This window comes from Pleurodeles waltl, chromosome 5, assembly GCF_031143425.1.
Source record: "Pleurodeles waltl isolate 20211129_DDA chromosome 5, aPleWal1.hap1.20221129, whole genome shotgun sequence".
Lineage (NCBI taxonomy): Eukaryota > Metazoa > Chordata > Amphibia > Caudata > Salamandridae > Pleurodeles > Pleurodeles waltl.
This window is the reverse complement of record NC_090444.1, coordinates 217,171,868-217,194,260: the sequence shown is the minus strand read 5'-3', so window position 1 is coordinate 217,194,260 and position 22,393 is coordinate 217,171,868. Positions and strand designations below refer to the sequence as shown.

Below are 22,393 nucleotides of genomic sequence, written 5' to 3'. Positions count from 1 at the left end.
ACAAGAACAATTTTTACCGCTGCAAAAAACATGACTGATGTTACAGCTGTGATCATTTATGCAATGGGCTATTCTTTTCTAGTGCTGCTGTAAGATTTTAGTGAAAAAAATAATAAAAGTTGTTTGAAAAAGTACTCTTAGCATGGACTTAGATTTTTTAAAGTAAGGTTCTGTTTAAGTTTACACTTTATTTCAAAACATTAGAATTGTGGCACTGAATACCTGAAAAATACTATTCCAGTTATTTTCTTTTTATCAATACCTTTTTGACATTTTATAATGGATCACTGCAATATAATTCACAATTTCAATATATCAAGAAGCGTCAAGTCCAACGGCTGAAATGCAAGTCATTTAATTATAGCACCGCTTTGGTAGAACAACAAACATCAAGTGAGGATCTGATTGCCAGATGGACTCTGCAAAAAGGCAAAATGCTTTAATATGGTGTGGAAGGACACATTACGTTTTTGTAGACACAAGTTTGATTACTGGCCAGAAGACAATGACGAACTTGGGAGCCTGTTTGAGAAGTCTGCAATAAAAAGCTAGAAAAAGTTGTGGGGAAAAATAGGCGAAAAAGTTCTATCCTGAAATACACTTAAAGATGGCTGCCAAAAAAGATGGGAAGAGGGACTTGAAGTACACAGAGCTGTAAGTAAATAAAACATGAGGTGGAAATGGTCTGCAATGAGATGGCACCATATAGGAGTGCAGTGTATTATAAACTCATCAGGAGAGGTGAGCAAGTTGGGTTTTGAAGCAAAAGAGTGAGAGGGTAAGAGGCTCAAAGTAGGGGAATATATTGAAAGCTGTACAAAGGTGTCCTCAACCAAAGGGGGTTTATTTTTTATTTTTTTAATGTTGTCAGTGTATGGAAAGCTGGCAGATCAAAACATGCATTGGCAAAAATAAATAGGTTTTTGGCTCTAAATGGCTGATATTAGCTTTGCCAATGCTTTTTCCATTGGCAATAACATGCGTAAGTAAAAGCCAGTGTCACAACACGGGTATATGCAGGAATCATGATGCACGTGTATACATGTGGTTGTATGGCCAGACATCTTGGAATGTGTTTTCTATTCAAGAAAAGCCACTTGAAAATGGCCGTAGATTCATATGCGTACAATGTGAAGCATGCACACATAGTGGATTGCCATTCTAGAGCAGTAAATTGAAAGTATATATATATATATGTATATATATAGATATGTAAACAAAAAATGCCACCCCCAAAAGACACAAACAAGTTGCAGAGTAGCACCTGGCAGCTAGAAGATCCTTGTAGGGCGGGATGCGATGCAAGGAGCAGAGAAGGAGAGTAAAGAGAAAGCCCAGAGGGAAACAAGAGAACAATTGGGGAGAATAGCAAGTCGTGCCCTCTCTTCAAATGCTCATAGCCGCAGAAGCAAGCTTTAGCAAAGCCAACGGGTCTGAGCTATTTAAGGTGAATGTATTCTTTGCTGTGATGATTGCTGATACATTATTTCATCTTATATTCAGCGAATTGTTTTCTTCTATTTGGGTACCTCTTTACTTATTAGGAGGTTCTACAAGTTACCATACAATCACTGTCACATGTTGAGCCTTACAGAGTTTTTTAAATAAGAACATCTACAGGAGTGCGGTGCAGTCTTCCCCAGGATGCTCAGAATAGAACGGAGGCATTTTAAATATCTGGGATTATGGACCTCCAGATGTGAGGACTCCCACTATGTGGATAACTTCACACCACTGCTTCGGAAATTGGAGTTGGATGCTGGGCACTGCAGCTCTCCTTGGTGGGTAGAGCGGCACTGTTTGAAACAGTGGCCGTGCCTCGCTTTACGTATATACTTCAAAACAGCTGGTTTGGTATACTCAAAGAGTTTTGGTCAGGCAGGTGATGGACTGCTTAGAAAGTTGCTGTGTTAGGGAGCTTACCAAGGATAGCGCTGTCCACTCTTCAACATTCCACATGAGGGAGGACCTTGCACTACCTAATTTGAAGAGCTACTACGAGGCAGCACAAGTTAGTGTGATTAGTGGCTGGGCGTATGCGCAGCTAGATGACCCGTCTTTTTGCTTGGATTGGGAGCCGATGGAGGTAAAAGGTACCTGCATGTTCTGTATGGTGGGAGAGTGCCTGTGGTTGTCTATCTGGCGATGAAGACAGTTGTGGCAGTTTGTCATAGGCTGAAGAAGAAAATGGGTTCGCATAGGTGCCTCACACAGAGGACCCCACTGTGGCTGGGCACACAGTTGGGGGCAGGGTGCTGGGTCTTCGCGGTTTCCAGAAGTGGGATGAGAGAAGGATCAGTACATTGGTTGACGTGTGGGATGCGAATGGGGAGGTTCTGTTTGACCATCTTGGTGTAGAATATGAGATGCCACCCTCCGAATTGTTTAAATACCTCCATTTGTGACATGTGCTAAGGTGTTGGTCCTGCCTGATGAAGTTATGAGATCTTGCCCCTGGAGTATAGACTGCTGGATATCCAGTGTTCACCAAAGAGATCTCTATCACCTATCAGACACTGTTGAAAAACATGCAGGGGGGCCTAGAAACCCTGAGGGTTAGGTGGCAGGGGGATGTGGGAGAGTTGGAGGACAATGTTTGGGGGGGATGAGCTGCAATTCCCCAGGGTGATAGTGATTAAGGCCCACTATAGATTGATACACAAAGATTTTACACTGTGTATCTTATATGAGGGTCCTCCTCCACAAAATGGGTACAGGTCCAGATGAGAAGCGTCTGTGAGGTTGTGGGCAAAGGGGTATGTTTCTTCATACACTGTGTGATTGACCGAGTTTCCACGAGTATTGGGAAGAGTTTATCCACAGATTAGAGGGCACGGCTGACATTCATGTAGATCCAAGGGTGCAAATGGTACTGTTGGGGAGATGGAGTGGATTAGATGCTTCTTTCTACCAGTGACTTTTTTTTCAGCCTGGGCTTCCTTCTGGCTAAGAAAGGTGTTTGGAAATGGGGCTCCTCAGTGGTAATGGTAGTGAGAGATTGGGAATGTGAAATGGATGTTGGTTACGCACGTGAAAAGGTGATATACAAAGGGCTATTATGCCCTCCACCCAAAAAATAAATAATCGACAACATTTGGAATGGTGAGGAATAGAGCAGTTTGATGAGACCCATGGGATGGGGAGGATTGGGTGGTCAGGCACATGGTTGCACTGGAATGGGACGAAGGAGATGCAAACCATGGATATCTACAAGGAGGGGGGAGAGGTGGAGACCCCCTCTGCAATGGGTGGCCAGGAGTGCAGATTATTGGACAGTGCCCTCTGTGAGACGGAGCGGGGGTGGAGGGTTATAAGAATGCTGTAATGTTGAAAAAAGCGATAACCTATGTTTAATAAAAAAAAAAAAAAAAAAAAGCACATCAACAGCTGCAGTTCATACCCAGAACCTCATTAACTAAATACGTAAATCTGATGGAGACTTCTAGTTGCAGATTCCTTACCTTTGAATTTCCCCAGGCGTCAGACTGAATCCGGAGAATTTTTTCTTCGAGCAGTACCTCTGCGCGCCGTCAGGTGGCATCGGTCGACTCCGCAGGGGTCGTTTGAGTCGTGATCACTGTGATGATGTTGTGGTCGTATATAGACGCCACCCGTCGTGCTGACGTCAGTTCTTTTCTTTCCGCCCCAGCCTACGCGCAGATCTGGAGAAGAGCTACCTCAGTCATTTTTTTACTACGTCGACATTTTTGATGAGTTCGTGGATGCATCGAGGGATGTTCCGCAAAGACCAGATTCAAGCCCCTCGACTCCTGTCACCGAACTAGGTCGGTGACGGATCCGCACCTCGTGCGCCTATGGTGTTAGGAATGCGATCACAACTCGAAGTTGTGATCCGTGTGTCAGGCCATGAACCCGAAGGCTTTGAAGGAGCGGTCGTTAAAGCTCATGCCGGCCCGGCACTCGACTCCGCAGTGCTCACAGTCCTGTTCGAGAGGAAGGTCTTGAGATCGGCCGCGGAGTCACCACCACTCTTCGTCCTCCAAGTCATCGGGACACAAGAATAAGAAGTAGAAGAAAGACAAGCACTCTTCGACTTCACCCCGTTGATCGGATGATACGACGCGGGAAGATCATTGACGCTCTAGGCCTCCGTCAACGGAGCCTTCTTCTGGGTTGGCTCCGCGATTCCCCAACTTCCTGGGAGCCGGACCCACCCCCGCCCAACTCAAAGAGCTTTACGAGTCCATGCGCCTCATTTTTGGGTGGTCCAACCGACCTTCGGAGCCTTCGGGCACAGGTGAGTCGGTTGGGGACCTCGGTTTGAAAGCAGTCGGCTTTGGCCTCTGCTCCGGAGGGCCCCTTCTGGATCCAATTGCAGATCCGTCCCGACGCCGGTCATGCCACAACAACCTTCCCTGGCGTCGGGTCAGACGTCGACGCTCCCGACTTCGGGTGGGCCCCACAAATAGATGTCGATCCCATACTCATAACCGATGACCCGGAGCCGGAACAACGTTGATCGACGCCGATTCCGTTCTCTATGGGCTGTCCTGGGCCCAGGGTTGATCCATACCCTTATTCTTGTGGGTATGGATACGGGGAAAGTATGGAGGGGTCGCTGGACCCTTTAGAATACCAGCTTGACCCACAAATGGACTGGGTGCAGGATTTGGGTGATGGTAGTGGACTAGACACCTCCCCTGACACTGGTGTGCTCTCTCCTCCTAGCGTGGCTACGGAGAAGGGTGCTTTTTACTCTGTGGTGGTGAGAAGGGCAGCTGAGTCTTGGACTTCGAGCTTCCTTCTGTGGAGGTTAGGCCCAACATCCTAACCGATGTGCTTCAACCAGTCTTCTTCTTCTGAGCCCCTTTTACCCTTCAATGAAGCACTGACAGACGTCCTTTTGGGTACTTGGTCCAGACCCAGCACAGGGGCTCCTGTGAATAGGACGATTGCATGTTGCCATCGGCCTGCGCTGTCAGACCCAAAATTCCTGACCCAACATCCCACAACTGAGAGCCTGGTCATTCAGGCTTCTTCTTCATCTGGCACATTCCCTGCCACACCCCCGGATAGGGAATCAAAAAGACTGGATAATTTGGGGAAGAAGTTGTTTTCTTCCAACAGTCTAGTGCTGCGGTCCGTGAAAACTGGATATTTGTCAGGCAGCAACGTGGGCATCGCTGCACACTTTTACCAAGCACTACTGCCTGGACAATCCGGTCTAAAGGGACGGCTACTTTCGCCGTTCGGTCCTAAAGGACTTTTTGGTGTGATCTTAGTTGTAGGCCCACCACCGGGGATGGTATTGCTCGGGTATCTATTCCAAGGTAAGGAATCTGCAACTAGAAGTCTCTATCAGATGTGCAAGTTACTTACCTTCGGTAATAAAATATCTGGTAGATACATTCTAGCTGCAGATTCCTTACCGACCTGCCTATCCTTTCCGCACTGCGAACTGATTTCTAGGGACAGGAACTTTCCCTTGAGGGCCCTAATTTTGGTGCATCACTCTGTGTTCTTCATAGCTCCGGGCTACTGGCAAATGATGTCTACCCACAAGGTTCCCCTGCATCCATTGAAGCATTTATCTGCTACTTGTGGAATGACTTGAAAGTCCTACTATAAATTCTGGGATGAACTATAACAACCTATATGGTCTCCATACATCTTGTAGCCAAAAGGGATGTGGCCAAGGTTGCTGATAGAGTGAAAAGGTATGGCAGTACCCATTCTCCAAACATTAAGGCCACGAAATTGAACTTGTTGCCTGGTGAGATTATTGCAATCAAGTTTGGGTTTATTGCTGTCTTTTAGTAGTGGTCAGAATTACAAAATCTGGTATGGAATGACTTCTAATACATGGAAATCATTAAAGCAGAGCTGTTTTTCAGGAGGGTACATTCTAGACCATCTAAGCAATGGTTTTAAGTACTGACCATTGTAGATGTAAATGCCGAAGGCCATTAGGTCACTTCAATCAGGGATACTACTTGAGATACAGCTTGAAGACTTGGATTTTGTCCAGAAAATCAGTGCTGTCCAGGGGTAATGAGTCTTAAGAATGACAGTATTCATTTGAGCACTTGTTTTTTGGATGTTGATGGTGGCACATCGTTGGAGATGGGTCCCTGGTGAGGTCAACATACCAAATGCAATGAGACTAACTTTTGTTGAAAAAGGCTCAGTTTCTGTTGTACTAAAGTTGCCTAAAGGAGACTGTGGGGGTCATTACGAGGACTTGCGGTGGCGTTCGGACCGCTGTCAATGCGGCAGTCCAAGCCCCACATTATGGCCACAGCGGTCGTGCTGCAGTCGGACAGTGTGCCTTTAAATTTTGAAATTAATTCACAAATCATCTGTGGATTAGTGGATCTTCCAATGGTCCAGCCATCTCTAAAATGTAATCTCCTCGTGCTCAGACCAAACAACCTTGTATAGGCTAGTTTAAGAAAAAAACAAAAAAAAACTTTTAAACCAAACCAAGCAAAGGTACTTCCTTTAGTAAAGTTTTATTTACATGTCAAGTTTGGTGCAGTTCTGTTGAGCCATTTTTCCTGTATTAAAGACCAAAGAATCCTATAAACATTAAAATGGAAAGGCTCATGTCACGACTGGGTAGTTAGGTCTGCGTTTCCACAGGAAGAGGATTTTTTGGCTTGCTGATAACTTTGGCATCGTTTGATGAATCTTCAAGAAATTATCCAAATAAAATGTTCATCTACCTCAGCTCCTTTTTGGAAAGTTTCTGGGTGATCAATGAAGTGGAAGGTCGAGAAAAAAGGTGGGACACAAAACCAAATCTCCCCATGCATTTTCCATGGACTTTTTTGTAAAGAGCTACAGCCCAACAGCTGAATGGGATTACACTGAATTTAGCAGGAAGCTAGCTCTTGGTCCAGAAAGCATGTTTGTTATGGTTTGGTGTAAATCCTTATAGTAGTTTTTGAGACATTAAGCTTAAAACAATATTTGTATATCTGGCTGTTGGTTTCGCAAGAGTCTTGCGGGAGTACCATGGTCGCGCAAATTTAAAAAACGGAGTCATCTCATTGGTCGAAAGGCCTTTTTGTCCCATCTACTGCATTAAGAGACATTTTTGCGGCCACCCTTTAAGGACTCAGAGATTCGGTCACTGCTATGAACATTTAAAAAACCAATGTGTAAGGCAGCTGGGTAGGGGTGCCCTGACCCCCTCCTTGGCCCAAATTTGAGATTTTTTTTTTCTCTTTGGTTCGCCTGCGGAGGTTAAAAAAAAATATAAAAAGGGCTGGGTCTCAGTATAGCCCAGGTTCTGGAGCCAAACCCATGTCCAGCAGTGGGGGTTGGGCGCAGGGCCCTGGCACATGGGTTGGCTTTGACATATGATAATAAAGTATTAATTTACTTAAAAAAAATAAATAATAAAAAAAAAAAATTGAAAAATCACTGAAAAAAAAAAAAAAAAAAAAAGAAAGTAATGTTCTAGTTAGGTGGAAATTTCAGTGACCAAATTTAAACTAAAAAAACACTAAAGTAACTACACACAAGCTCTCGCCATGCACAGCTAATTACCCCACCCATTACATCACTTATAACATTTTCTGTAACATTATTCATAACATCACTGCAAAATTTTAAATAACATCATTGATGTCGAAACTATGCATGGTGTGACGCGAGTTATGGCTACTTTAGGGCATGAGTTATAGTAGTGGCGCTCACATTTGCATACAAGACCTACGCACTTCACGTAGCAAGGTCATCAGCAGAGATACAGTCTCTTTTAAATACTAACTTTCAGAGACACTTTGGTGAGCTCGTGGGATGAATATTTAATGCGTCCAGTACTAATGGAATCGCAAATTTCTTTAAGGCAGTTGGTTCTGGTTTCGTTCACACCTTCTCCTCTATATTCGGTTTAATACCATCAGCCATCCATTCAATATTCTCTAGCATTTTCAGGGGATTTCCAATAACTTTGGCTATAATAGGTGGCATTTTGCTATTGCTATTTTGTCTGCGCAATGACTGTCCCGCCGCAACAAGGAGAAATTAAAGTGCTCCCACCAGCGCAGCTGTGTCGTGAACGCATGATGCAGTACTTTGGAGCAACACTCCTGGAGCAATTGGAGTGTGACTGGTCTCGGTCATTCAGACCGGTTTTGCATTGTGTGCAGCCCGTGTTTGGGTGCCTCTGGTGTTCGTTCAAACATGCACTGAAAGTCTGTCTTTCTACGCAGCGCTTGCTTTAGTTGGACGCTGATCTGTTGATGTTCTCGCTGAGGGCTCATTACCAGACATGCGCGTTGAGGGTGCGTCTGCTACGGGACGCTGCTTATGAGTTGCCCTTCATGGATGATGCAGACCTGAACTCGTTTTGGGCACACCACGGAATGCTGCTGCCTTGGCTGACGCTCAGGTTTTGGAACACGAATGCTCCTTGGTTCTTCTTGGGGATGAGCTTCTTACTTTACCACCTGCCGAAGTGGAGGATTTCTGGTCTTCACTCATCCCGGATTCGATTGGCTACTTCCAGAATTACTTTGATTCTTGAAATGTGGCCCATTTATTTTATTTTTTTTACACCTCAAGTTAATATTCTTAAATTGTCCTTTTATATTTGCTCAAGTGTCTTTCTGACTTGTCATTATTGACATTTTTTATACATATGCCTTAGTTTGTATTTTTAGTAGTTTTCTAACATAATTAGGCTTTGAACCACCTTTAAACCGGCAAGGGGATGGTGTTGTGTAACCATTTCAGTTAAAGCTCCATGCACGTTATTTTAATAAATCCGAGCCTGAAGCTGTGCACCTTCACCTAGATATATTGTTTTCAGCGTCTATTTTAACAATAGCCACATTTGCGGTCTTGTTTTATTTCTCTCTATCTAGCTGTTCTTTGTCTAGGCCAGCACTGTGTTCTTAAACAAGACATTTCTTTCACTCTGTGCTTCTCTCAAAGCTGCAGTAAGGTAGGTTGCCGGTAAACGTGGTAACACTTTGTCTCCGGTATTCACAGAAACATACACATCCTTAGGTGGGGACATTTTCTCAGAATATCAGCTGTCTTATTATAAAAACACTTCCTTGTCCCATACACGTTAGAGGGAGATTCCAGCCAGATGACCACAACTATATGCTATTGCTGAATGCTTTGCAACAGCTGCTTATGCAGACTTCAGGCCTTTGCTCAGGTATGGGGGATGATGTCTTCCCAGGGGGCCCTGAAGTGCAGAACTAGAGCTTAACATGCTGTGCTCTAATATAGTCTAGGTAGGAATTAGTCTATTGACTCTAGTGATAACATGGTAGCGTTATTTCTATGCTTTACTTTCCTTGTCACAATTTTAACCTGTCATGTTTTATCGTCCTGGTTATTGCAGTACATGCTTTATTATCTAAGATGCAGTTGCTTCATTAAAAACCTTATTGAACCATATACTGCCTCTGCTTGAGACTAATGTAACTGAGAGAAACAGATGTGATATGAGTGACCACGATTTCCCTGAGGAGTCAATTGTGTCATGCGCTCGGCTGCCCAATCATCCCTCCTCTTGGGTAGACATGAGGCACTGCTAGTTAGCCGTAGCAAAAAATCCAGATTGGGGCAACAGGTGTCACCTGTAGTGGGTTAGACTCAGTCTCCCTCACCGTAGGCGATTCTGCCCCTCAAATCCAGTAGTCTCATTAGAATAATGAGACCCTACATGACAGACATAACTACAACTGGTGAATATCAGTGGTTTTGAAACGACCTTGTCACTGAAATTTTCATCTAACTATACTTTAATCTTTGGGGGGTTTTTTCAGTGAAAACACATATCTAGGCACCTATGTATATATGTATCTAGGTACATATTACCAGTGGCAGCCACATTTTTTTGTGTTGCTAATAAATCTGGCGCCATTTGACGAATCTCCAAGAAACTTTCCAAAAAAGTTCTCCTTTTTGCCCAGTTTGCACACGGATTATCCGTCAAGCGAGGGCTGAGATAAAAGGGGTTGCCAAAATGCGTTTTCTCCGGTGATCTTCCCATTGGAAGTTCAGACACAGCTACAACCTAAACCGGTGAACTGATTTACACCACATGTGGCAGAAACCAAGGTCTAGGTCGAGAGAGACTGCTTTTTGTGTTTTGGTGTAAATAAGTTCAGTCGTTTTTGAGCAAGTAATGTTCAAAAACTTTGCATATCTAGGGACATGGAGGCTCCGCAGATCCAGACAGATCTCGAACTGAGATCTAATTGTCTGCCACCACCTCAACCAGGAAGTGGTGGCAGCCATCTTAGGACTTGGCCTAAGTCCTAAGAAAAAAAAAAAAAAACAGAGGGGGCAGGGTAGAAATACTCTAACCCCCAGCTCCTCCATCCGAGGCCAGATGGTGAGGTCCCAAAGGACCGCACCTGGGGCCAAAAAGTAATTGCTGAAAACATTCTGCAGCCAATTCGTGGAAGATCCGCAAATCTGTGTCAAAATTTGAAAAAAACAAAACACACACACAAAAAAAAAAAAGATCTCCTGCACAAGCCCACCCCCCCTCCCTAGATGAGCCAGGTCCCAGAGGGGAAGTGGAACAAATATTTATTTTATGGTGAGGAGAGGTGCGTATAGCCTCCCAACCCCAGGCAGATTGTGGTCGAGGGGACTCCATCCCATCCCCTGGGGCCCAGTACTAGTTTCTGGGGAAGGGGGCACCCCCCCTTTCCCGGTCCTTTTTCAGCCCCAGGGACCCTATCTCCTGGGGCCTGGCCATGCGCCCCCTCTCCCTGTGCTGATTTCGACCCCTGTGACCACATCCCCCTGCAGAATCTGCAAAGAGGGAAGGAGCCAGGTAGACCCCCTGCCCGGGCCTATTTCGGCACCAGGGACCACATCACCTGGAGCTGGGCTGTATGTGCAAAGGGGAGGAGGTCCCAAAATAAGTGCAAGTATCGTCCAAGGAGAGAGCTAGCACAGACAGAGCAAAGAGCAAGACTGGCTGAGGAGGGTATCCTTTTCCCAAATACCTCCATGTTTTGACTCCTTATTGAGAAGAGTTGAAGGAAATTAGTTTGGTTCACTCTGCTTATGTCTGTCTGGACTACTAGGTTCTCAGGTGTGAGCACTTCAGTGAGGAAGGCAGGGTCACCTGGGGCAGGTCTGTGGCATCCAGCCACTTGCCAATTTACCGGCAGGCAACAGCAAAGTTTGGCCCAAGGGCCTGTAACATGTCTGTGATGGCCTCATTAAAAGGTAATAGTGGCTCTGCTGAAGACTGGCCAGACTGCAGACCCTCTGGCAACACTATTTTTATCTTCTACAGACGGTAAGTGTAAGACTTTGGCCACCCACCTGATCACTACAGCAAATTATGCAGATTCTTCTGTTGAGTGGCCAGGGGAAGAACACAATCCAGTGTTAGGGGAAGTGTCCAAGCACTAGCCTCTTGTAAGTCCAGGAGGAGGTTGTTGCCAGCTTAATACTGGGGTGCATCATCCCAGTGACCTCCATTATATTAGCACAGGCCAAGTTAGCTATGTTCAGAATCTGAACCAAAAACGTTGTGGAGTGCTTCTAGGTAGTGGCAGCATCATGCCTGAGTCTGAATGAGGTTGGACCAATTGCGTCAGGACTTGAGCGGGACAAGACTTCGGTCAAAATCAAGTTAGGTTTGTTTTGGAGTCCCTCCTGCGGTGTTAGGCTGGCTTCGACATGGCAAGAACTAGGGTGGATCTTGGCAACAGAATTAAAGTCGGATTGGGTGTTGGCGCTGAGGTTGTGTCGCAACCCACGGCAGGATTAAAAGGCTCAGATGGCACTGAAGAGATCTGTAGATGGTAATCCTACTGGAAGACTCATATGACCTGTGGGGCCCAAAGGTGCGCCAAGGGGAGCCAGAGGGGTGCAGACTGTTCTCAACATGGCTTCTATAAAACCTTCCCCAACAGACTTGGGAGTTCGGGGTGCATCAGGATATGTTGGGGAAACGTTTTCTCGGGAGGAGATCAGGACTGAGATCGACAGGTACAGGTACCTTGACATCCATGTGACTTCTACGGTGAGAAAAGAATCTCACATCCTCAACCAGAAGCAGGACTTGCGAGCCTTCCGTCGGTGCTTGGCCATAGAGTTTGGTCTTACAGTGCTAGATCGTCTTAGGGTTCCTCCAGGTGCAATTCCTGCAAGTCTTGGAGCTGTGCGTCAATCATAAACGGCAAATACAGACCTTGTGGCGATCTGTTACAGACATAATTTTGTGAGCGTCCCTAAAGGGCTTAAACCCTGTGGTTTTAGAAGGGGGCATGTTCCCTTGCACATTGTGAAAAAATCTGAAGGAAAAAAATTGTTAAAGGTGAGAAAAAGGTTTGGAAGTGATTTCCAGATCCACATCCGAACACAGGGAAAGAAAAGGACTGACATCAGCAAGCAGGGTTGGGGCTTGCATGCAACTCCGATGTCCCATCCGAAGCTGACGTGGAGCTGCATATAGCCACCTGCTGGCATGCAGAAGCAATGCTATAAAATAATTCCGGGTCAAGTCTGTTAGCTGTGGGTATTTACAAGGTGAGGAATGTCGGATCAGAAGTGGCAATCAGAATGTAATTATTCAGCACATTCTCAAGTAGAATTATTTTCATTCATTTTAGCTGGAAAAAAAAATGTTTGTTACATTTTTACATTTCGAGAGAAATCATGGGGTAAATGTAATGAATCGTAACTATGTGGTAAACGGTTCATTCAAAGACTTGCATAAAACCCCTCTAGCCCTCACCACTGTGTGTTGTTTTATCAACAATTTATTCATGAAATGTAAAGTTACATATTCGAATTGCTATCAGTGTCCATAGGTAGTTGACACGTAAAGAAAACAACTTTTTAAAGATATCTACCCCAAAATAAACACGTAATAGAAAAAATATAAAAATATGTGTAACGCGCGATATGATCCTATATTGCCTTCTCGGGTTCTGGTGAGATTGACTCTGCCTTCCGCCTCGTCGTTTATGATGTCACCAGAACCCCTCAATTGAAATACTGGACCATATAACATGTTTAACTCTCACTTCTGGGAAAATCGTTACATTTGAAAGTTACAATTGGCTGTTTGAGTGCAATACAAATTAACAAAAATATGCAACCTGCATCTGACAGGCATAACAATGTTTGACATTAATATTTATCTATTCTTCATGAAGCCCTGAGGTGTCTTTGCGGTCAGGCCTGTGCTAAATAACACTGGCAATAAATATGGCCAATTCAAAATATAAGACTCCGTGACAGATTGAGTAGTTACTAAGCAAACAATATAATATAACTGTAGAAGATTTGAGTATGTGCTGTGTAATTTTATGAAGCTATCACAACAAATCAAGACAACATTTAGCAAAACCTTGAATATATGATTCACTTAAGGTAATTCGCTAAGAATAAAACATTTGTGGATTGATCAGTCAAGTTTAAAATGACACTACTTACCTTGCTGACTCGGGGTCCAGGATGAGGGCTTCAATAGCGTGGGAAATCAAAAGGCAGCTTTGTTGTTGACTAACAGCTGTTAAGGTTTCATCAACTCAAAAAGAACTGTCATATTAAATCTGTTTTGCTAGTTTATTTTTTTCATTTACTAAGAGATTATAGCGTAATAAAGTTTCCTGCAGTTTTCAATAATGAAGTGTTTGGATAGCTAAAATCTAGGAGGACACTGTAATAAAGTAAAATAGAAAGTGTAAGGTTCCAAGAAGCGCTAAACCCTTTAGACCAATCTACCAACTGGGTATAACAAAACAGTGAGTCTCAAACATCTCTTATCAGTTACCTCATCCCACCTTCTGGGCATTAAAAGATAGGTTGAATATTTTAAATCAACATTCAGCTCATAGGACTATAATCATCACCCCAGCCTCTCAGGCCCAATCATCAAAAGCCCCATGATGGAATTCCAACACCATTCAAATCCTGGACCTTTAATAGCTTTACAACCTCATTTCACTAGCATGTTCCTCTTCTTACAAATTCAACAAAACGTCAGTTCATCCATGATTTTCCCCTCTGCACGCTTACCCCACCTGCCCACGGTCATCAACTCTGGCTTACACCTAAGATCTGCTACTTCAAAACCCTAATGCAAAAACACCTCCTCAAGGGGTCAGTGTCCTACACACTAGTTCACCAAAAAAAATAATCACCCAAATCTTCATTATCTGTAAATTCATAATTACATGGGTTTGGTCAAATTGCCTGATCACCAAGCCCTCATCATTCCTCTTCAATCACACCCACGGGATCTATCTTGAACAGTAAACCTTTCTTTTATCACATAAACCCAGCCCAATCTACCATCTAGTGATTTCTTTTGCTATTCCACAATCACCTCTAATACCGAAAGCCTGTCCCCTATCTGCCTGCATTTTTTCCCCCCAACCTCAATCTTGCCTCCTTCTAAGCTACCACCCCTTTCAAGCCTTTTTTCAAACTCTAATCCGAAAAACCCACCAGTGTCCACCCAGGTGCTTTTATCTCCCCCACTCTATTAATAGTCCTAAACAAATTATTAAATACGTTGGCGTAATTTAGTGTTGCGCTTGTTACATGAAATCCCCCAAATAATGCCATTACACCACATTGTGTAATTTTGCACCATTTGGGGTAAATTGTGTTTTTTTTAATAGCAAATAACAGAACACGAGCAGCTCCTTTACAGTTTTGTTTTGTTTCTTACACTAATATTTAGAGTGAAAAGCATTCTATATAAACATAAAATACAGCATTAAATGAAAGATTTACATTTTGCGTTAGTACGCATAATTTTGCTGAGATTTTGCGTAATTACGAGAATTTCGTATACCTCTAATTATTACTCTTCTTACACTCTGTACCACTGTACAGCCCTACCTCTTTGAATTCTTCATTAAATCTCCTGCCAAAGCCCTCTCCATAATGCCTGCAATTTGTGATGATAACCCCCATTTTCCAAAACTGACATATGAACTCTACTCCCCTTTCAAATACCATGCCTTCTCTCAACTTCCTATTTTCTCTAAAATGCTTTACGGCCTGATATTCAACCACTCAGGCTTTTTCTTAATTCCCAAAACTCACCGAACCAGCCTACTATTTGGGCTCATTCTACTTTATTCCACAAAGACGTCTAAGGCAAGTGTTCCACTTACTAAACTAGCTCTCATCTATTCTGAACTTTGACTTTTCAGCAGAATACAAGTTTGATTATTTCACCATACTTGTTACTTTCACCTCTTTTTACATCACAGTCTTAGTTATCCAGTCACCCCAGTTACCTCTTTTTTTTTTTAATCTCCTAGTGTCCCTTCAACATCCTAGGCCTCCTTCAGAGTCTGCTCCCTCTCCAGACTACCTCCCTAGTCAATATCTCCTCCTTTGGAATTCCATCACATTTTTGCTGATGACACTTGCATCTTCTCCTTCCCATTCCACACTTCTCATCTGCAAACAGGGTGCTACAGCTAGCCCAAAGCCATCAGATAAAAGACTGCACTGATATCTTATATGTTTATTAAATCCAAAACTAAACATATATTCCCAACTTGTGTTGCCCCCACCCTTACTACCGTCACCTTCTTCCCATGAAACACTGATACTATCTGCCCGCGGCTAGTAATCCCAGCGTCGAAATAGGAGTCCTCCTTCCACTTGGACAAAAACATAACTGTTGCTATCAGCACACTCTTCCACATCTTTTGTCATACACACACTCTCTGCTACCAAAGTCAAGCTGACTGTCAGTCAAACAAAGTACTCTAAGTTCTTCTGGCTAGTCTCCGAGGCAATAAACATGGAACCTCACAATAATAGTAATAATAATAATGATGACCTGTTTTTAAGTGGGGCTTCCCATCACATTCCGCTGTACTCTAAACCCTGTGACAGCTGTTACTGTTTTACTATTTCTTGGAACTTAATTTACTGAATTCTGAAAAAATGAAGGTAGAGTTTTTTGGAATTGACAGGATTCAAACTTGTGACCTGAGATCATATCAGCTATGAAGGGTGAATACTAACTCTCCCTTCTGGCTATCTCTCCATTTAACTACTCCTGTTGCATCTGAGCAGGAGTACTGAGATCGAAGAACCTCACATGTTTCTATTATCAACCCACGCTCCTAATCCAGGTTCAAGCTCCTTGATGTTCTAGAAACCTCCTACGATAAAAACTTTCCTGGAAAACGGAGGTCCAGACACTCATAATATAAGTCCGTCCACAAGGTCCGCCTCTTAAATCTCCAGATCTTGCATGACTGACCCCTTTGATGGCAGGGCCCTCACTAAGATGCATATTTCTTACTTATGTACATTTTTTATGTTATTTAAATTGTACTGTCAGCGTATTGTCTCATTCCTCTTTGATCATCTTCAGCACATACCATATTATTCAGCATCCTAAGCAATTATGTACAACTAGGATGCCAAGTAGAAAGATTATGACCCAAATGCTTCATTCTTTTTAATTGTAAAAAGGAATTTTAGTGGCCATAAAACCTAAATAGTTAGCAAACACAATTTAATATTTATTAATGAAAACTGACTCTTGTCTTTATACAAAAAAACTGAGCAAATCACACTAATATTACCTACTATGACATAAGTACCTACGTATGGTCCACCATGGATAAAAAAAAAAAAAAAACACACAGAAAATATTTGGTCTCCGCATCAACTATGGGTAGGGCAAAAGGAGGGATTATCCCTACATATAGAGTTTACAGTTAATGATAGTTGATGTTTTGTACAGATACCGTCAAAAGGATCACCCAAACACAGAGAAATTGAACAGAGGTGCCGCCGAGGTCACCTGCAGTGGCTCACAAACTCAGAAAAGTTGGTCCTAAAATGATAGCTGCAGATTGAGGAAGAAAGAAATAGAAGTAGTTGCCAACAACCCCACAGATGTCACAATGTAGTGCATCGATTTCAACAAGGTGAAACTTGGATCTGTAAATAGCTGTACTTCTGGATGTTTGTTTCAATGTTCCACCAGCTACCACACAGTCAAACACAACTGGAAGCTAAACTTGGTAATGTTCAAACCTACTTAAAACATTCTCATGCATCCCTTTCTAAAAATGAAGTGCACATTTTGAGCTACCTTGGTCACATCTTTTGAAGCAACTGCATTACCAACAATCTCTACCTCACTAGTTATTTTTGTAAGGCAAACCCAGCTCTCTCAGCTTGAAATTGTTGGTTATATAGGAGTTAAAAAAAAATCTTTACTTTTCTTACTATGCCTTGTGTAGTGCATGCACCACTTACTCCCAAAATTTCAACTGAGAATACAAAGTTGATCATCCACATATACAGGTAGGAGTAACACTAGTGAGGCAGAGATGGGTTAATGTCTGCATGTAATACATTGCCAGATGTGTTTTATTACACTTACACACTCACAGAGTGCTAGACAAACAAAAAAAGGTTATGCTATTACACTCCAAATAGGGAGCCCGCATTCTGAAAACATGCAACCAGTGTTGAGAAAAGTTGCCTTCATCAGCAAAGAAAACATCCACTACCCTTGGTAAAAGGTGTCAATAATCCTAACAGGAGTTTATTAAATCTTAGGTACTACTATTGTAATCCTGGCATGCTTTAACAGGTTTTTCTGCAGTAAATATTCAGCTGGAAATGAGGAAATTGTTCCTGCAATATAAATTGGCACAGCCATATGATATGGGTTATGAGGATGCCAAAACACAATTGACTATTTAAAAATATTTAGCAAGCCACTGTACATCATAGAGAATACCCTCTCCAGTATTCTGCTAGATTCTTCTGAAGTTAGAGAAATAGACCACTTCCCCACAAATTTTCCTCCTCCCTGAATTAGATTTTTTTTTCTGCCACCAGAACAGGTCAAACTAGGTTTGTGGAAAGTAAGTAACATACACATATAATACCACTAATTGCCTTGCGAGTGAATTCACAGAGTATATTAAAATTTTTTACAGCAACAGTCAAAGGAGAAAATTATGGACTCTTTAAAGAGTGGAAGGCGGGACACCGTACAGCTGAGATGGTGGCGGTACCACTATCAAAACTTCATTGGCTTGCCATCTCCCCCCGCCACCCCCTCAAACAAAATCTAGAGTCTAATGCCTAGCCAGTGGTCTTTTTTCCATTGAAGTGGATCCTCTCTCCCTAGAGAAAGCTGTTTTAGAGAAAAAAGGCAGAAACAGCAAATAAGGTTAGCCAGTCTCATCACCCACATTGTAATCATTGCTTGAATGTGTGCCAAATGGGGAATGCAAGGTGTGTATTCATCTAGATGAAGGCAGATCTAGCTGTGTAAGTGGGTCATTAACAGTGGCCGAGCACAAGCTTGGTTGAGGTTGAACCAGTGGTGACTCTCTGTCAGAGAGGACAACTGAGGCCTCACCTTGCGGTGTCGATGGACTCAACATCGGTGTCGAAGTACAAGGAACTGGTGTGGACTGTGGCACCGTAGAGTCGAGACCAGAGCCGCAAGCAGCCCCATACGGGGCTCACTGGGTCCAGCTGGCATCAATGGTGAACACGTAGGAGATAATCCTGGTTGAGAAACTCTTAGCTGTGTGACACCCACAGGTGCGCCAGAGTGAGCCACAAGGATTCAAAGTCGAAGCATGGCCTTGCAGAACTCTTCGATCTGTTTATGAGTAGTGGACGGCTCCAGAAACTTTGGTTGTGCCGGAATACGTTTTTGGATTGACCCTGAAGTTGAACATCTTCAGAAATTTGATCGAAATGTATGGTGCCCACCCCACGCCTTCTCAGGCGAGTGAGAGTGGCAAGAAGGAGCTGAGTCCTGCTTAGTGTCAACATCAGGGCAGTGCGCGCTCTATGGGCGACTAGAATGCAAAAACCCAGCACTTTCAAGATAACGTAATTTATGCATTGTGCTGCTATGCTGTTATTTAACCTTTTGCATTGCAGAGTGTAGCAATGGAGTCCTTAAAGACGACACTCGGGACAACGGAGGGCGTCGCAGGTAAAAGGTTTTATTCCAAGCAGGAGATCAGGAGACCCACGGCCGGCACACGGAGGGGGCAGCAACGACTTTCCTAGCCGCATTCAGATCCCCGAATCCCCAGATCCCCATGACAACTCAGAATTCTGAAGTTAACATGCAGGCAATTACAACACAGAGTTTAATCCTGAAGACTTATGTTCAAGGTGCTTATAAATACTGTTCATTTGCAATGTATTGCTGCAGGCTTTCAGAGTGTGTCAGGGTGTGGTCCCTTTCCAGGGCCTTCTAGAAGCTTTCCCTGCAGCATGCCTGGGTGTGGTTTATGGGCTGGGCCAAGACTCTATATAAGGGAGCCAGCCCAGCTCCACGTGCTCACTATTCAGAGGTCCTGGTGCAGAGCAGAAGCAACTTCCTGAGTTCCTGTTCCGGAGGCCTACTTTGATCATCCAAGCCTTGCCCTTTCACTTTGTTGGTGATTCTTGATCAGGGCGGTAAGATGGAGGTCGGGCTGGGCCCCCCGATCCCGTTCTCGAAGGCTTTCGAGTTCTTGGGCCTAATTTGCATGATAAAACAATTTTGCTCTACTGCATGTGAATGTGCGCTTGGCGTTTCATGGCATTTACATGCTGACGCTTGAATCAGCAAGACGTGAGATTCTTTGCTCGTGTACAACTTTTGATATTCATTGTGTGCTACCATTTTATGGCATTTATAAGGTAGCATTCGAATCAACAAGATGCGCAGTTCATTTCTTGTGCTTAATCCGTGTTACACATTGTTCGCTACCATTTTATGGCATTTACAAGATAGCATTCAAATCGGCAAGACGCGCGATTCATTTCTTGTGCTTAATTCATGTTATTCATGGTGCGCTACCATTTCATGGCATTCACATGGGGACATTCGAATCGGCAAGACGCGCGATTCATTTCTTGTGCATAATTCAGGTTATTCATTGTGTGCTACCATTTCCTGGCATTCACATGGTGGCATTCGAATCGGCAAGACGCACGATTCATTTTGTGTGCTTAATTCATGTTATTCATTGTGTGCTACCATTTCATGACATTCACATGGTGGCCTTCGAATCGGCAAGGCGCGCTATTCATTCCTTGTGCTTAATTCATAAATACTCAGTGTGCGCTACCATTACATAGCATTCGCAAGGTAGCATTCGAATCAGCAAAACGCGCGATTAATTTCTTGTGCTTAATTCATGATATTCATTGCATGTTACCATTTCATGGCATTTACGTGGTGACATTCGAATCGGCAAGACGCGTGATTCATTTCTTGTGCTGAACTAATTTTACTCATTGTGCGCTACCCTTTCGTTGCATTCACATGGTGGTATTCGAATCGGCAAGACGCGCAATTCATTTCTTGTGCTTAACTCATGATTTTCATTGTGCGCTACCATTTCATGGCATTTACTTGGTGGCCTTCGAATCGGCAAGACGCGCAATTCATTTCTTGTGCCTAACTCAATTAGTCATTGTGCGCGACCATTTCATGGCATTTACAAAACTCTTGTGAAAATCCGCAATGTGCGCAATTCATGTTTCTGCATTTTAAAAAACCAAAGTGCTAGAATTCTAGATGTTATATTGTACGTGCATAATAAGTCCCTTAAGTACAACTCCTATGACGTTACAGAAAACATTCAGATGATTTCCTTGTCCTCATGCAAAAGACTATGTTTGAATTTGAAAACGTAATTCTAGAAGCTTTTTTTGTTTTTAATCCATGTGTAACATTTCATTGAGAAGTTCATTGGAAAGTTGTATTAATCCTTCTTGATTCCTTCACAGGTAATCAGACATTTTGAGGCCTAGTTATTTAGTCCATGTTTTAAGTTATCCATGTTTCCAGTATGACCATGCTTAGAATCATAGTCTAGTGATGATTAATATGATATAATCTTGATATTGTGTGTTTTAAACTTTTTGCTTCCTATAGATCTCCTTCCCAGCTGTTCCATACCTAATTCCCCTTTCCCCACTTGGACTCTCTGAGACTCTGTGACATTCTAATCAGAGTATTAGAGCTGTCTTGTGGTGGACGTGTTGGGAACGTGCGCAGACCCCGAGGATCTGGTTACTCTGACACTTAGAATGCTTGTGTTTTTTTTCTTCTACTTACCCAAAACTCATGAAGATAAAGAACGAAATCTGGAACAACTTGCGCATCTTCGATTTCATCTCAAACTGGAACTAAACTTTTGATTTGGACTGGTCTCATAACAAGTCTTCCAGTGCTTGGCGATGTAGAATTTCCCCAAATGGTGTTCTATGGCCTTCAGACATCAATGCACAGTCACTGCAGGCTATGGAGTTGTGGCTCTACCCAAGGCAGCACAGGCAAATCTGATAATAATCTGTTAAAGACATTTGTCAGCGACAGTCCTTACAGGGCCTAAAAACTGATGTTTTGGGAGGTAACATGTCCGTTGCACACTGTAAAACAGATTTTGGGTCTCAAACAGGCAAGATGAAGCTCCGGTTACGCATCTGGTGGTGAAGAACGAAAGAAACAAACTGACAGTGTGTGGCTTTGCAACAGTGTCAGTGCCGAACTGCACAGCACCACCTACCGGTGCACAGAGGCACTGGTGAAAAGTTTCCGAATCCATTCTGATAGTTGGGGAATATTCAAAAGGTGAGGAATCTGTGGCTAAAACTCTCTATCAGAGCTAACCTGTAGCATTAACACAAGGATATTTTTAATTTCAACAACCACAAAAGGAGAAAGGCTTATGAGAATCTGTAATTGGTCCTATACTGAAACACACAACCCAAAATTGGTTACAAGCACTAAATTACAAGCGCTTTATGGCAATTGAGCTCACAGTGTACGCTGTCTGAAAAATAGGCTGGCACCCTTGCATCTACATTTTTTTCATGTGACACACTGCGATCCAGCAACAGTGCTGTACAGTTCTGTATACAAAGAATTAACGAACACTGGCAAAGTCAATAAGTCTGGCTTATAAATTAAAGTGCCTTTTTTGACATTAATGGGTTTAGGCACTCAGGAAGCCATCATATATATGCTTTTTCACCAATCTTTGCATTCATGCATGCATCGATCCATTCACCGATGCATTCTTCGATTCACCTTCTGACACAAACACATAAAAATTCAAAAAAAAATGAGAGATAAATTAAAAGAATACAAGTAGAAAAAACAAAAGATGATGAAGTCTAAACATGGTGTCATATGCTTATAATAACGAAAATAAACATTGCAGCAGATGTCCATCTTTCAGAATTATTGTACATATTTTATGCATGGTTGCCACACTTAGAGCCAACAAGTTCGCTATCTGGGAATGGTAAAACAATAATACACAAGGGAAAACAGCATTACATACTTGTCTTCCGGTTTAGAGGACATGGACACCTGTGATGCAGCGCAGTGCAGATTAAATGAGTGGCAAACAAGAGACCTGTTAACACTGCCTGTAGAACTTTAGTATTTTATAAA

The 22,393-nt window shown here is 43.1% G+C and overlaps 1 protein-coding gene across 1 annotated transcript in view; it reads right to left on the bottom strand.

Annotated features, from left to right (window-relative positions):
• INTS7 (integrator complex subunit 7) overlaps positions 1 to 22,393 on the bottom strand; it is a 182,659-nt gene that overhangs the window by 41,008 nt on the left and 119,258 nt on the right. Inside the window, exon 16 of the mRNA XM_069233929.1 lies at positions 13,402 to 13,470. Coding sequence (XP_069090030.1) covers positions 13,402 to 13,470 — 69 coding nt within the window. The remainder of the gene's footprint in view (positions 1 to 13,401; positions 13,471 to 22,393) is intronic.